Genomic DNA, 17395 nt, shown 5'->3' on the forward strand with positions numbered 1-17395 from the left:
AGGTAGGTAGTAGGTAGCGTAAGTAAATTAACTGTGCCGAATCCGAACTTAACTTAAGGGGGGCATGAAAATATTTTTGGTTCGGGGAGGCTCGGTGAAATAAATATTGGGAAACCCTGGATTACTCTCTTCTTCTAACTCGCTAAACTCTTGATATAGTGGTCATGCTCGTCAGATTGGTCATTGCAGTCAGCGCTGGCCCTGAAGAAGTAGAGAAAGAGGAGCAGATGCTCGGTCGCCGAGCGGGCGCCAGATGGCAAGGGGTACCATTTTTTCCAATTTTGCAGTGCAAAATAAAATTATGATGACGCCTTTTGACGCGCGGAAGCAGTAGCAAATTTTTTTGCTGAGCTTCATAAAGGTAACTCCCCGGGCGTTAGTACGTATCACCCAGTGGCGTAGCTAGGTAACCTAGGGCCCTGGGGCAAATAAAAAAATGGGGCCCACTGCTATCAAAACTGGTAAGGTTTTTTGAAGTAAAATCATTATATATACAAATACTTTAAAAATGCTAAGCAACTTTATCATCAGCTATAAAGCAGAATTTCGAGGGCCCCCTGAGCTTGAGGGCCCCGGGGCACTGCCCCGCCTAGCCACTTGGTAGCTACGCCACTGGTATCACCTAATATTAAGATACAGATACCTACAAGTAGAGAAATCGAATCTTGTAAGTAATTTGAGAGTATGAAGCTTGATACAGCTATTTTTTGAGATTGTGCCATTTTAAACATAAGGCACAAGTAGGTATTTACAACTCTGAATCTGAAATAAAATACAGTACAATAACTCTTTATTTTATTAAACACCATAACATACCTATACGAGTAGTAAGCAGTACTGAAAACACAGGTGCAAAGGGAGTACGTGATTTTCTTATACTTAAATGTTTGTTGCATTTCATTTTATTAACCCCCGACGCAAAAAGAGGGGTGTTATAAGTTTGACCGCTATGTGTGTCTGTCTGTGTGTCTGTGTGTGTGTCTGTCTGTGGCGCCGTAGCTCTTAAACGGGTGGACCGATTTGAATGCGGTTTTTTTTATTTGAAAGCAGGTTTTGTAGCGATGGTTCTTAGACATGTTTTATCAAAATCGGTTCAGCCGTTTCAAGATCATCAGCTCTTTTGTTCGCTGCGGTAGGAATCTTAGACGCATAACGGGTATTTACTTTACTTCCAAATATATTTGGGACCTAAAATTTGAAACACATGCTATATAACTATGCAAGATTATGGAATTCTCGGCCTGATGCTGCAGCCAGGATATTCAGAACACTAGTAGGTAAACGCTTGATAAAACCATAGCAGATATATCGTGTTTGGATTCGTTTCGATCAGTATTTGATTCTACATACAATGCAATGGTGGCAACCGGATGAGCTGATGCTGCAGCCAGGATATCCAGCACACTAGTACACTCTATAAAAAATAATAGCACATATGTCGTGTTTGGATTCGTTTTGATCAGTAATTGATTCTACTTACAATGCAGTGGTGGCAACACGACGAGCTGATGCTACAGCCAGGATATCCAGCACACCAGTATACTCTTGAAAAAGTAATAGCAGATATGTCGTGTTTGATTCCTTTTGATCAGTATTTGATTCTACATACAATGCAATGGTGGCAACAAGATGCTGCAGCCAGGATATCCAACACACTAGTACCTACACTTTTAAAAAAATAATATACCAAAGTTTAAAAACATGAAATAAAAAAACTTAAATTAACAATTTAAAAAACCCCAAAATAAAAATAAAAACGCCCGAAAAAAAAACGCCGCCAAAAAAGACAACTAAGAAGTAAAAAATAATTATGCACTACCTAGCTGTTGCCCGCGACTTCATCTGCGAAGAATTCGTTTATCCCTATCCCGCGAGGACTATGCTGATTTCCCAAAAAATTAGCCTAAGTTAATTTAGTACAAGTACCTAGTAATATTTTTTTATCTAAGCGTCGTCGGTGTCGGGGGACAAAAAATACAACATATGTAAGATTGGTTTTTTGGAATCTTTTTGTATTTTTTATTTCAATTCCAAATACAACATATGTACTTTAGTTTCCTGTTAACCTTAGCGGTCCCCCGACACCGACGACGCTTAGATAAAAAAATATTTGGGTGGCTCACATAGCAGTATGTATGTATGTATGTTAGCCTTACCTTATGCTGGGGAGCATAATTACTGTTCTCCCCAGCTGAAGCCTTTGAATATCAACATCCTTAAGCAAAAGTAGAAAAAAATCTAAGGACACTCAAACATGAATATCAAACAAAAATTTTCCTCAATAAGCTGCAGCCAAAAAATGTAGTTGCTACTTCAATATGACGCCTTTTTGTTTACATTAACTCGCTAAAAGACCTAGTGACAGTGACCTTGTCGAAGTTAATTATAATAAAACATTTATTGAATTTAAGCGTAATTCTTAGCGAATCGGTTAAGGAAAATGCGTAGATGTAATTCGTAGAAGCATGGAGTTGTGTATAGAGCACCTATAATAAGGAGTTGACTTTAGCATTAATATCTTTACATAACTTTATAATTCTACTAGCCGTTACCCGCGACTCCGTTCGCGAAGAATTAGTTTGTCGTTATCCAGCGGGAACTATGCAGTTTTCCGGGATAAAAACTATCCTATGTCATCAATATTTGTAACGTTTCTGTAAACGCATACCAACACTTAACTGTCGCAACACAAATCCAAACAAATTGTATAAATTCGAGTTATCTGTCATTACTCGTATGTTTCATTTTTTCAACTGACTTTCTCACGCTGAACGAATTTTGATTATAATTTTGGTAAAATATTTATAAAGACTGGGCTCATAACCAGAAGGGTATATACATAGAAAGGCATTTATCCCGAAAACGGCGTAGTTCCTGCGAGACAGGATTACCACGCAGTCAAATTGTCTTGTAATTAATAAATACGAAACACTGATGCACAGCACTAAACATCCCATGACCAATCTGATCATTGCCTGTTATATTTTTTGCAGAGCGGTATAAACGAATCACCGTCTCCGGTAATAAGTAGTCCATGACCCGGCCTGATAAGATCTCGATTAGTATCTGTTTTTATTTTTGTTGAGGAAGCAATGGTCCCAGGACGAAACAAACTTATACTCGTACTACTACTTACAAAAATCTAAAATAGGGTAATTTATTATCAAACAGATAGGTATAGGTATGATTTATGATATACACAGTGACGACATAGTTCATATGTACAACAGGATGCCCTGTTTGTTATTGCTGTTGTTGTTTTTTGTTTCAAATCTTTAAAGTTGATTTTGACCCACTTCCAGTGGTCGGATTGACGTGAAATATGGTTCACATAGGATATTAAACATGTGTATAACTATTCTCTCTCTCTCTTCTCTCTTTTTCAGCGCAGCGCTGCAGGCGTCTAAAGCTTCAGCATAATGCTGAGTCAGCGACCGTTTCGCTTTCGCGGGGACACACAAAATTGTGTATATGTATTTACTATTTTCATGCGTTTTTCTGTATTTTTTTTTATTATTTGTGTAAATTTTGCTGTATATGTGTGTCTTCTGTTTTAGTGAATAAGCATTGAGGATTAATAAATTATCTAAATACAAGTATTTGAAAATGTTACAAAACAAAAGTAGCTTAGTTTTGTGAGTAGAATTGAACCTTGAATTTAAAACCCCATGGTCAGAGACTCCCTGTGTATAAGGTTGCTAATGAAATTGGCTGTGACGGACAGCCACACAGTTGGGGAAGTAGACATGTTAATGATTTAAGTGTCTCTGCTACTTATCCACATACTAAAATGTGTGAATTAGAAACACTTCAGCTACGAATTCAAATAACCTAACATAAAATTTTCATTTTTAGTGCTAGCTTTTTTTGCTGACTGTACTTTTTGTTGACTGTACTTGCATTGTCACCCAAACTACATTTGCATACCAAATTTCAAATCGATGCTATTAACCGTTGAAGAGTTCCGTCCTGCGGAGACGATCCTGGCTTGACAACCAGGATGTCACTACTAGATGATTGTATTGTCACGCGATTTACATAAGTATTCCAAATTTCAAGTGAATCTGACTACTGGAAGTTGTTCAAATTTAACTTGAAAGATTTGATTACAGACAGACAGACAACGGGACAGGTGAAACTAAATAAAAGCTTGTAAAAAAACATCGTGAATTAAGAACCTTCTCATTTTTCTGCGCATAATTAATTATCTTAATTCTTAATCATTTTTAACTTATTTAGTGTCTTGGAAAAATTAACTTCATTTGACTTTTGAACGTTCTCTTAAAGTTAACGAACATTTTCAAACTCACGATGTCGTCGGGCATCAATTGCATACTGTAATAAATTGTTTTTTTATTTATAAAATTTAAAACTCACTCTAATAAACGCTAGTCGATGGAATCCTTGGCCATTTATTTATAAGACATTATCATTAATATCATGTTAATCTAATTTAGCTCTTAGCATAACATAGAGCTTGTTAGACAATTCCATGAATTATGGGCAAGTATTGGCATTCCTATTAATTGTACAGTCACCAGTATCAATATCTGACACCAAGCCTGCAGTAATATCTGATACGACTCTATTTCTAGGGCCGATAGGACGTGTCAGATATTTTTGCACGCTCCGCTGGTGACTGTACCCAATCTTCGCTTTTTAGGGTTCCGTATCCAAAGCGTAAAACCGGAAACTCTGTTACTAAGACTTCGCCGTCCGTCCGTCCGTCCGTCCGCCTGTCACCAGGCTCTACTCATGAACCCTGATAGTTAGACAGTTGAAATTTTCACATATAACTGTGGCCGCTATAACGACGAATACTAAAAGCAGAATAAAATATATTTTTAAGGGGGGCTCCCATACAACAAACGTGATTTTCTTGCCGTTTTTTGCTAATGTCGAATGAATGTTGTATAGATGGTACGGAAACCTTCGTACGCGAGTCCGACTCGCACTTGGCCAGGTTTTTATTAGCCTGTGTTAATATCCCACCGTTGGCCACTCCGCTTTTCAACTCGTCCTGTCTGCACCTAGTCTAGCCAGTCGCTGGAGAATGCGTCCAAATGCCTCATTTTCTACTTGGAATCACAATCGTTTTCACCATTACTTTTTCTCACACGGTGTAAGACGAGGGTAGAAAGAGATGGTAAATGCGATCGTGAACGTCAGAGTGTTAGACTCAGTTAGACAATATGACCTCAGGAGGGCTACTACGTAATTCATAAATCGAAGTTCGTATCTTACCGTCCCGCTGACGCTTATGCTTATTTAATACGAGAGTGAGAGGGACGGTTGTTTACTTGCGTTCAATAAAAGTAATGTCTTTATATTTCTACACTATCCGTTACCCGTGGCTTCGTTCGTGTAAATCATTAGGTCTGACAGTCGCATGAAAATTCTGGGACCTTATTAGGTACTAGATATGGGCAGAATGTGGTATAAACCGAATACGAACTTCGGCCGAACATTCGGTAAAAATAAAAAATTCGGCCGAATCTCGGCCGTAATTCGTTGAAAATAACCTGCCTCTAGTAAATTTTAAATACGAGTAGATAGATAAGGAGAGATTGCTAAATTTGATGGTTAAAAACACCCTATATTGTGATCAAGATGTTTATAAAAGGAACAGGTACCAAGTTTATTTCATTTTTATGATATAACAGACATGATTTCTATTAATTTCAGTCGGACTAACAATAAGGCTCGTTTTGTCTAGTGCCGAATGTTCGGCATTTAAGCCGAATTTCGACCGTAGTTCAGCTCAAGCTGCCGAAATTCAGTTAAACCGAATGTAAAACGAATTTCGGCTCATCTCTAGTAGGTACCTCCGTTGACGTTGTATAAGAAAACCTGTGCAAAATTTAAAATCTCCAAGATTTTACACGCGAGGGCTTGGGCTGTAGATCCCATACGGGCCCACTGCAGATTGGAAAATTCACACACGACACCATTGATTTGCTTCACAGGTCCATGCAGGTTTCCTTACAATGTTGTCCTCCACCGTAAAGCTAGTAGGTACAGATGTAATTAACATAATGAATTCTGAAAAACTCAGAAGTGCGAGTCCAGGATTTGAACTCACGATCGTCTGCTTAAGAGACCATAGGTTAAACCACCAGGTAAAAATGAGAGTATAGATCCCACCCATAAAAAGCACCGAAAGATGATGGATGCAAGAAAGAAAAAGCATGAGGAATAAAAGTACGAGAAGAATAAACGCGGGAACTGGTATGAATGAGATCAAGATGAACATAGGCTCCAATTATGTTGGAGGTTTACGAATAAAAAAAAATACTAGTTAGGCTAGGTACACACAACCACACACGTACGCGTTACCACAATTAGGTATCGGTTAAGATATAACGAAGGATAAAACACTTTTTACGAAAGCCCCCTCGAAGCCCGAAGTGTGGTCCAAGTTTTTGCAAAGCATCGGTAAAAAAAGTTCCGTGGACGAGTCTATTATAACTCAATAACGCGTGGATAAGTCCAAATAAAAAAAAATCGTCTCAACCATATCCACTTACAACTTGTTTCTCGCCGTGTTACGAGTAACAGTAGGGTTCCGAGATATTTTAGTTTCAGAAAGTACGATATTGGATTAGTGCCTATTGTTACAAAGGAGGATATCAAATGTCCTTGTCCATGTTCTGTTAAGTATAAAATAAATAAAACGAAAAAGTTACGGGGACGATCGACACCCAATGAGGGCTATCGTTTTTTGTCTCACTAGATGGCGCACTGTTGCGTGAGGTTTTTAAGTATGGCTTTCAAAGTCTGTTATTACGGGCGTGAAAACAAAGTTTAGATTAAAATCATATTTAATACACCTTAAAACCGTAGCATAAAAATATCGAGCATACCACAGTGTTGCAAAGTCCCCGTTTTGTTCGGAAAAAAGGGAGGACAAAGGTTTCCGAAAGACAAAACTGGCTCAAAACACAGACATTCATTGCCCCGGAACGCATATTTGCCATAATTAATTTCAGATATTGCAAAATATTCACAAAATAATTCTAATTATAAATAAACCCGCGTAGCTCACCCAAAAACTATGAGATTTGACATTTCGGAGACCTCACGCTACACTAGCGCCTCTAGTGGCGAATTCATTCGCGATAGCCCTCAGCAGGGGGTAAACGCGCCTACCATTAAAATATCGAAAAGTATCATAAGCACTAATAACGACATCTTACAACCACGCACCTAAGACCTGACCTAAGACTTGTAAGATGTCGAAGTGCAATATCAATATGTTTCGATATTTTAATGGCAGGCGCGCTTACCCCCTGCTGGCGCGCTTGCCCCGAAGTCCAAGACTATACAAAACGCAAACCCATACCCTACCCTACCCCCCTACATTACCCTATAGTACAAAGCTTGTACTATAGATTAATGGATCAACATGCTTGTTTAGAATAAATACATGTAAATACATTAAATAATTACATTACTTATCAAACAGATATAGGATTCAAGCTCAGACATTTGTATTTTTCATACAACCAATTGAAACCGGGACCTCAAGCTTCGTAGTCGAGTTCACTAATCACTAAGGTCGGTAAGAATGGACTTCAATTTGTGATTTTAAAAATAAAGATAAGTAGAAAGAAAGAAAGGAAACATTTATTTGTGACATTACGGGGAAAAAACAATGGCCGCAAGGTAAGTTTAATTACTCCTCTAATTATTATAGATTACGACAATACATTTTATAAAAAATATAAGCCCTTCCTAAACGCCACTGAGAATATATATCGGTACAAAGTAAACTAAACACCAAAAAAGCACATTATCTCACGGAAGAACTCAGAGAAACTTGAGAGGGAACGCTCAAATAATAAATAAATTTAAATTGTTTATTTAAATAAAAAAATGCACATTATGCTCATTAACGTTAACTACCAATTTAAAATTAAATATATTTTTCCACTGTGGATCCACGTGCAAAATCTCCCCAACTTTACCCATAACCTGATTTAAAGCAATGGCCGAAAGGACAAGTCAATTGATTTCTACAATAAATTTTGGTTAAACCAAGCATTTTTTAATAATGTTTCACGCGTCTAAAAATGGAGGAAGTAAATATTGAAACGACTACTTTTAAATTCAGGCTTACCTAGATAGAGGTCATGCATTCACTAATATTGCTTACGTTAGACTTTATTATTCAAAATACTTAGGCATTAAAATTATAGCCAAAATGCCAAAATACGTTAATAAGTAAAGAAAAATAAAACTAACTTTGCAGGTGGTAGGACCTTGTGCAAGGTCCGCCCGGATTGCTACCGCCATCTTGCTCGCTAATCCTGCCGTAAAGCAGCAGTGCTTGCACTGTTGTGTTTCGGCGTGGAGAGTAAGACAGGAGGTATCCCATCTTAGGCCTCTAGGTTGGCAACGCATCTGCAATACCCCAGGTGTTGCAGATGTTTATGGGTAGTGGTGATATCTTACCATCAGATGACCTACTTGCTCGTTTTCCATCCAGTCGAATAAAAAAAAAACTTATTCTAAGCCTTGACTTTAAATCTATATTTACAAAGATCACCCTGATCGCTGCTATTGGGCAGGGTGCCCATAAGGCTGGCTGCGTTTCCTCGTTGTATGGCAAAGTTTGTAATTGTTGTTCATATTATTATGTTCGTAACCCCATCGAGTAACGAGAACCCTAAAAACTATATCGTGCAAAAACTTGCGCGAGTAAAAACTGAAGATCGCAAACACAGGGGTATGACATAAGCTAGCAGAGTGCGCTGGTATAAAAGATAGGTCGGGAGGCGATTCGACACAGTTCAGCAACATGGCTCGACTAGTGCTTGCGACCTGCGCCTTAGGGCTCCTCGTCTGCGCCCACGCCGCCCCAGGTAAATAAACATTTGTTTTATTAGGGTCTATATCGACTGGTCGAAAATTGGTAGTAATAATGTAATGTTTGACATAACTCTTTTTTAGGGTTCCGGAGCCAAAATGGCAAAAACGGAACCCTTATAATTTCGCCATGTCTGTCTGTCTGTCTGTCCGTCCGTCCGCGGCTTTGCTTAGGGACTATCAATGCTAGAAAGCTGTAATTTTGCACGGATATATATGTAAACTATACTGACAAAATGGTACAATAAAAAACTAAAAAAAAATAATTTTAGGGTACCTCCCATAGACGTAAAGTGGAGGTGTTTTTTTTTCTCATCCAACCCTATAGTGTGGGGTATCGTTGGATAGGTCTTTTAAAACCATTAGGGGCTTGCTAACACGATTTTTCGATTCATTGATTTTTTTGCGAAATATTCAACTTTAAATTGCAAATTTTCGTTATAATCGACCGATGACCATTTAGAAAGAGAGGGCTTGGGCGGTAGTTTCCACGCAGGCCCACTGCGGATCGGGAACTTCATACACCATTGAAGGACTGCATAGCAATGTGCAGGTTTTCTCAATTTTTTCCATCACCGTAAATCTCATGGTAAATTTCAAGCGCAATTTCGCACATGAATCTTAAAAATGAACTCCAGATTTTCCAGTTTTCCACATTTTCCCTACTTATCAACGACCAAACCAAACCCTTGGACTTAGAAAGCTATCAAATTTCATACATTACTTGCCAGACTCTATATATACAAATACTTTTGTAGGAAAGAGAATTCTTATATGGGCATTTTCACAAAAAAAAGTGTACCCTTTAATTTTTTTCAATTTTGGAAAAAATATGGTTTTTCCTTCTCAGAATCAAAAGCAGAATCGATTCCAATAGTTAAAAAAATGTCCCAATCAAAAATGACAGTTTTGTATGAAAAAATTAAATACATTTTGCAAAAAAGGTTCACGTTTTTTTGAAAACGCGGCGACAAAGTGGCGAACGTACTACGAACGTATAACGTACTAGGCAACGAACTAGTTGCCATGGAAACTAATAAAACAGGATTTGCTCAACAGCGTTGTACCAAACCAACTCTTGTTTACATCACCGTCTCGCCACTATGCTATTTGCACACTACTGCAAGTTTTAAACACTTATTAATGCAAATAACAATGAGATCATAATATAGAGATATACTCGTCTACCTATGCGTCCTTTAGCAATGTACGAAGTAATTTTGAATCATATATTTTCACAATTACATACTTACGCAAAAATGTTTTTTTAATTTATATGATTTATTTGCATGATAGAACCGTTTCTAGTAAGCTAATAAACCAATTATCGTACACTTCCATATCCCAGAGGAGACCCTTTCTTTCCTATAGTGTGTGCACACACCTATGTATTAGGCCTCAGAATATTATAAAACTAGCTTTATGTTATGGTTTTGCTTCCGTGGAAATATGAAAAAATTAGCAACCTCCAAATTCCAAAGCGATATAGGTTTGGGATTTCAAAAATTCCTTCTGAATGCGCCTGTGTGATCCTTAAGGATTACCTCGTATATCCAAAATTCAAGTCTCTAGCTAGAGTAGTTTACGCTTTGCGTTGTTGTTAGTCCTTTCAAAGTATAGAGTTCCATTCCTAGTCTCTAATAATTGGTACGTTGCTTCCCATGTTGGCTCTTTGACTGGAACTAGTAAAAGATACTTAATTATATCTTACCCCTATTTAATTTTCACAGGCTACGGCGGGGGTGGCAGCAACCACGGCGGTGGCTCTAGCGGCGGTGGTTTCGGAGGTGGTGGCGGCGGCGGAGGCGGTTTTGGCGGAGGCGGCGGCTTTGGCGGTGGCGGCGGCGGCGGCAAAGGCGGCGGCGGTGGTTTCGGCGACGGCGGCTCTGGCGGACACGGAGGCGGTGGTGGTCTGGGCGGTAGCAACGGAGGCGGCGGTGGCCTAGGAGGTGGTCACGGCGGCGGTGGTGGTCTGGGCGGTGGCAGCGGAGGCGGCGGTGGCCTAGGAGGCGGCAGTGGCAACGGAGGCGGCGGTGGCCTAGGAGGTGGTCACGGCGGCGGCGGCGGCGGCGGTCTGGGCGGTGGCAACGGAGGCGGCGGTGGCCTAGGAGGAGGTCACGGCGGCGGCGGCGGTCTGGGCGGTGGCAACGGAGGCGGCGGTGGCCTAGGAGGAGGTCACGGCGGCGGTGGCGGTCTGGGCGGTGGCAACGGAGGCGGCGGTGGCCTCGGAGGCGGCGGCGGTGGCTACGGCGGCGGTGGTTCCGGCGGTCATGGCGGTGGTGGCTCCGGTGGCCATGGTGGCGGCGGCAATGGTGGCTTCGGTGGAGCCAGTGCCAGTGCCAAGGCCAGCGCGAGCGCCAGCTCCAGCTCTGGCGGTGGCTACAAGAGCGGAGGATACGGGTTAGTAGAACAATTACATTTACCTTTAAACTGGAATTAGGTACTGACACTTTGACTAACGAGGTACAAGTCAGCGTCATCCTCGGCCTACATTACGTCCCACTGCTGGGCATAAAAAGGCCTGAGTTGTAGATCCCACACGGATCAAGCGCGGATTAGAAACCTCACACACACCAATTGCTTCACAGGTTTCCTCGGAATGTTTTCCTTGACCGAAAGTTCGTTGTGAATTTCCGATGTAATTCGCGCAAGAATTCTGAAAAACTCAGTTGATTTAACATTAACTAATGTTTCGTTCGTTAAAGCAAATTGACGCAACTTACTCTTATAGGGAACATAATTAAAATTCTGTTAAGTAGAGCAAAAATGAAGGGTCACTTTGTGAGGACATATTTTATCTATTAAAACCCATTATTTTTGCTCGTGAGTATCTACCTATACAAGTGATAGCACAATGAATTAAGATTTACCTTTTCTCTTTCAGACGTTAAGAATTGACCGCTCGAAGCCAAAACTGAGAAGAAAACTCCAAAATGCACAATGTGATAACATAGATTTACTATTGCCATAATGCTGTAGATATGTATAAAAATTAAATATAAAATATGTTATATTCTTGTCTATATGAATGTGATGTTATTACCTTCCACTCTTATTTACACACAATAACCTAACCAACTTACAGAAGTAAAAAAAATCCAGACATTGCCTTTACAAAGTTACATATATCTCAAAAACCACCGAACCGATTTTAATGAAACAGATATAAACGCTACACCTTGATGTAAAATAAACACATCGGAATCGGCCCGTCCTTTTTAGAGCTACAATGCCAAAGAAAGACAGAGATATTGACATCAAACTTATAACAGCCCTCTTTTGCGTCAGCGTTTAAAAACCACAATAACCTATCCTAATCAGCTTTATACAACGTACCCGGGAGGCATCCAAATAATTTTACCAACGTACTCCTTTACTGTCCACGTTTAGAAAACAAAATGTCGTATAAAGCAAGCTGGATTTGGCTTAGTTTTCTAGTACTTGATAATTTTTGTTTTAAAAAAATCTCCAGGTTAATCTACGGAGACTGAACAAAAATAGTAAGCTTTATTCAAACTAAGATTGGTTGTTGGAGTTTTTTTGTATTTTTTTTCAACTTCAAAATTTGTTACTTTTACGGTCATCCCGTGAAATCCATATCGAAAATACAAATTGAAACATAAGTAGATAGATGCACAGAAAAACCAGAAAAAGAGACCTGGGAATCGAACCCAGAATTGAACTATCCGATGGAGTGTTGAAAGTTTCTCGATGAGGGCTAAAACATAGATATCGCTAGTGTCGCTGACTAAATAGGAAACAAACAAGCTGAGATATGTGGTGATTGTGGTGCATAGGTCTTGGATGTTTAAGTATATATTTATCTATATAAGTATGTTTATCCGTTGCCTAGTAGTATCCATAGTACAAGCTTTGCTTAGTTTGGGACTAGGTCAATCGGTGTCTAGTGCCCCATGATATTTATTTATTTATTTTATTTTATATTTAAGTAGGCCAAAATCACGTCGATCCGTCGCTCCGTTTTGACGTGAAAGACGGACAAACATACAAACACACACACTTTTGCATTTATAATATTAAATATGGAAGTATGGATTGCCAGTCAACCTTTGAGTGGTAGAGAAGAGCAATAAAAAAATTAAGATCGACAAATATGTAGATATGTGTATTCTATTATTTAAAGCATTGTATTGTAGCTTCCACTACTCTATTTTAATTTTTAAACTCACTTTTTGTCTTTCTCTGACTGAATGCTCCTCTCGTCCACTCAAAGGTTGACTGGTAGAGATCCCTTAATGGTACAAGTTCGCCTTTGTACATATATCTAAATGTTTATCAATTGTGTTTGTTTACTTATTTTGCACAATAAAGTGTTCACATACACTACATACATAAGTACATAGTTTAAGCAACGTCCAATGCCTGCTCTACAGTTTAACCCGACATGACATCGGCCAAACTGAGGGATGCCGTTATACGTAGAATAAGATGAAAATGCCTATACTTATTTATTCACTCACCTACTCTGGAGCCAATCTACCTACATATTTATTTATTTGTAAAAACTTACACGGCATTACGGTTTGACACTCAGGGCAAAAAAAAACAATTAAGTAATAGTAATAACAATTATAACAAATTAGCAATAACATGAAGACGGACGAGCATCCCTCATCTCACAGAACTTCAAACATTCATCGCACACTTCTCCAACAACCTGCCAATACATCACTCTGGGGCACCGATGCTAGGAGGGCATTGACGTAGCGCAGCTTGCGAGCGGCGGTGCGCGCCGGTGGCAGGGCCAGCAGAGGGTGGTCTCGAGGCCTGAAGTTAAATTTTGTGAGAGGCGGAACGTGCAGACGCACCAGCTGCGCCCCCAGCTCGCAAGGCCCTACAAGATATCGTTAGGAGCATATAACTACGTCTTACTTCCAGAGAGTGAAATCCCAGTATACCAAGCAGAAACTTGGTAGGGTACAAGAACGGGTAGTACCCATGCGTTTTTTGTTACAAAATTTTGAAACGCATTTTGGATTTTCTCTAGAAGTAATATAATCTTTACTTGGTCCGGACCCATCAAAACTTATTGTTTTTTTTTCATAACTGTTTAGTGTTTACGTGACTGCTTATTATAATATTACCTATTTATAATATACTAAGAAATAATTTAGCTACACAAAAGTCATCTAACTACCTATGCACCTTTTTTACTCCAGCGATTCGATCAAAATCAAAATAAAATAACGATTATTTACGTTTTTGCAACACTCATTGAATCTTCGATTGGCAAGCGCAAAAAACATGGAATGCCGGCACCAGAACACGAAGGATCTTGCTGTAAAAAAGTGATTGTGTCGAGTATGACAGTGCATTCGGCTTGGGTTCTATAAAAGATAGATGTTTAGGCTTGTGGGCGCACTTCGGGAACATGTCTCGACTTGGACTGGCTTTCTACTTGTGGGTGGTCTACGTCCATGCAGCTCCAGGTAAATAACATAAAATAATCACGGAATTTGTTCTTTATCCCGACGGAATCTTAACAAATATCTTCTTAAATATATCTGCCATGGGGTCCATATCGGCTCGCATACTTATTGGAAGTTCGAATGTAATGTTTGTCAGAACGATCGTTTGTCATAGGTAACTCTTTTTTCTCTGAATCCAATAATTGTTCAGAATTGTTATAAAACAAACCCAACCTAACCTTTAGTTTTTTGTAGGATACCATTTAAATAATTCACAAAATGTAAGGTTTCAGTGGGAAAAAAAATAACAAACAATGATTCGGACAAAAATTGTGGTCCGGGCAAATATTTCAAGTTTCTAGCTTTAGTAGTTTTGGCTGTACATTGTCTGCCGATAATTCAGTCACGTTATTCTTTACTAGGTGCAGATAAAAACCTGTTTGATTTTTGCCCCGAAGAGGTTCTACTTAGCGTTGCACTCGCTCGCACTGTACTATGCAACGTGTAACTAACACATCAATACGTGTATGGTGGAGCAAGCAAATAGCGCTTAGTGCTAAATCGATAAGTGTAAACAGTGATCAAAGAAACAGCTCTAATATTGTATATAGTTTGACTATATAAAGTCCCTTTCGTATAATTTTAAGAGTTTTGACTATATTTAGAAATATACCAACAAGATGTTTGTGCTTTTTCAGGCTATGGCGAACGGGACCACGGTGCTGACTCCAGCGGCACAGTCGTAGAACAGGGCAAGTTTACTTCTGTAGCACTACCAATATCACACATAAACAACGCCGGCAGAACAGACGCTGGCTACGTTGCTGGCAGTGATGGAGACAAAGGATCGAGCGGTGAAGGCGTAAACCATGGAGACCACGGCAACGGCAATGAAAACAGTGATGATAGTGGCAGAAAAGACGCTGGTGGCAGAGAAGATACAAAGGGCCATAGCTCAAGTGAAAGCGGCAGAGACGATGTAAAAGAGCACAGTGGAACTGGTCAAGAAAACGTCAATCATAGCAGTGGATCTGGACATGATAGCAATATTGATAGAACAAATGGAGGTAACAGTAATTTCGGTGGAAACGGTAAAGGTGACAACGATAGAATCATTGGTGATGTTGGAGAAAAAAACAGTGGTAACAATGGTGGTTACGTCGAGAATAGTGATGTTAAAGATAATAGTCATGGCCCAGGGAATGAAAGTAATGATGGCTTAAAAGTAAACAATGAGAAAAGCATTAAAGAAGAACTAGGAGGTGAAGATAGTGTTTTAAATGATGAATCCAGAAATGATAAAAGTGATTCTGATAGTACTACTGGCAGTGACAATAGTGCTGGTAGCAGTTACCTTGGAGGCACTAGTGTCGATAAAAGTAAACACCAAGGCAGTACTAAAGACGTAAAAGCAGACGAAGCTAGCTTCAGTGGTGTATCAGGAAGTGGTAAAGACTCTGCAGACGAAAACGATTACACAAGCAGTAGTTGCGGCAGTGAAAATGGATCTGGCGGTTACCACAGCAACACGGCTGGTAATGGACAAAGTGAACAACAAGGCAGCGGCAACGAGAGGACAGATCAAAGTAGTCTATCCGCAGGTGGTAAAGACATCAGTGACAAAAAAGATGACACGAGTAGCAACCATGGCAGTGAGAAATATACCAGTAATTACAACGGTAGCACTAGTAAAGAGAAAGGAGAACACCAAGAAAGCAATGGCCATGGTAATGTTTATACTGGAGAAAAGAAAGATCAAGGTAAATTAGATGACAACAATAGAAACACGGATGGAATTGGAGGTGGGAAACAAACTGAAGAAGCTAATAATTATGATGGAGGTAACGGTGGTGGTCACGGTGGTCACAGTTCTGGCAGCCACATTTACATATCTGAAGGACAGAATACCAATAAACCCCGGCTGGAAGATTATAAGTCCGTCTCAGACAAAAAAGGAGGATATGGTAGGTGAAATAACAAAAGATTTTAATGTTTATTGTGATGGTGTGGTAGGTGGAATTTGATAGTAATTTACAAGCCATTCTCATTATTCTTAAGTATTGTTAGCCCAAAATGTTGTTTTAACAGTTCAAATAAATTTTGAAACTAAATTTTATGATTATTTATGTAAAACTATACCACAAAATCATTCAAGTACCTAGTGAAATTATACAACTTAGTCAACAATTCAGGAAAATAGTAGGTATCTACAATTTCAAAATTTTCGGCAGTCGGTTGCCATATCGCTACAGCACAATCTCTTCCAGGTAATTTACAAAGGAAAAAAAAGGAATACAGCTGGTATTACAATTTTCAACATAGAGGAACATAAAATAAACGTGTAGATTGAAAAATACATTATAATACGTTAAAAATGTTACTAGAATTTGTTAATTTTGTTAATATTCATTAAACTGAGAGAGTGGCCGGATGTGGCTGTGGGTAGGGAGATGTGGAGGTCAAGAAGGGAGACCTTTGCCACGCAGTGGGACACACATATAAAAAAACTAAACATCAGAGAGAGGCATTTTCCTTCCTTTTCCTCTATCCTTTAATAATGATAATTCATCATTACATCATCGACTACTAAGTGTTATTGGCTAAAAATAAATACATCGTCGTTTCGACCATATTGCAGTGGCCGTGGCGTGGTCACAATCACAACACAAGTAGAATAGTAGTCGTAATTAACTCCAGAACTCATCATCCATCATCCCAGCCTATATTATACGTCCCACTGCTGGGTACAGGCCTCCTCTCAGAATGAGAGGGCTTGGGCCATAGTTCCCACGCGGGCCCAGTGTGGATTGGGAACTTCACACACACCATTGAATTGCTTCGCAGGTATGTGCAGGTTTCCTCACGATATTTTCCTTCATCGTAAAGCTCGTGGTAAATTTTAAATGTAAATCCGCACATGAATTTCGAAAAACTCAGAGGTGCGAGCCGGGGTTTGAACCCACGGTTTCCGGACTTCCCGACTCCCGGAACTATTATTATGGAATTAATATTACTTACTTATGAGTGAGAATCATGAAAGTGTAAAGCATTACATTCAAGGGTTAGTTTTTCACATTTACATAAAAAAATCTACCTAT

The 17395-nt window shown here is 39.4% G+C and overlaps 2 protein-coding genes across 2 annotated transcripts; both read left to right on the forward strand.

Annotated features, from left to right (window-relative positions):
* Nucleotides 1-8759: 8759 nt before the first annotated feature.
* LOC141437965 (uncharacterized) lies at nt 8760-11893 on the forward strand. The gene is made up of 3 exons (XM_074101574.1): nt 8760-8864; nt 10599-11268; nt 11753-11893. The coding sequence occupies exons 1-3, from the start codon at nt 8801-8803 to the stop codon at nt 11757-11759; spliced, it is 741 nt and encodes a 246-aa protein (XP_073957675.1). The 5' UTR covers nt 8760-8800; the 3' UTR covers nt 11760-11893.
* Nucleotides 11894-14130: 2237 nt separating this feature from the next.
* LOC141437716 (uncharacterized) lies at nt 14131-16408 on the forward strand. The gene is made up of 2 exons (XM_074101192.1): nt 14131-14318; nt 14996-16408. The coding sequence occupies exons 1-2, from the start codon at nt 14261-14263 to the stop codon at nt 16267-16269; spliced, it is 1332 nt and encodes a 443-aa protein (XP_073957293.1). The 5' UTR covers nt 14131-14260; the 3' UTR covers nt 16270-16408.
* Nucleotides 16409-17395: the final 987 nt, after the last annotated feature.

Source organism: Choristoneura fumiferana, chromosome 18 (assembly GCF_025370935.1).
Source record: "Choristoneura fumiferana chromosome 18, NRCan_CFum_1, whole genome shotgun sequence".
Taxonomy (NCBI): domain Eukaryota; kingdom Metazoa; phylum Arthropoda; class Insecta; order Lepidoptera; family Tortricidae; genus Choristoneura; species Choristoneura fumiferana.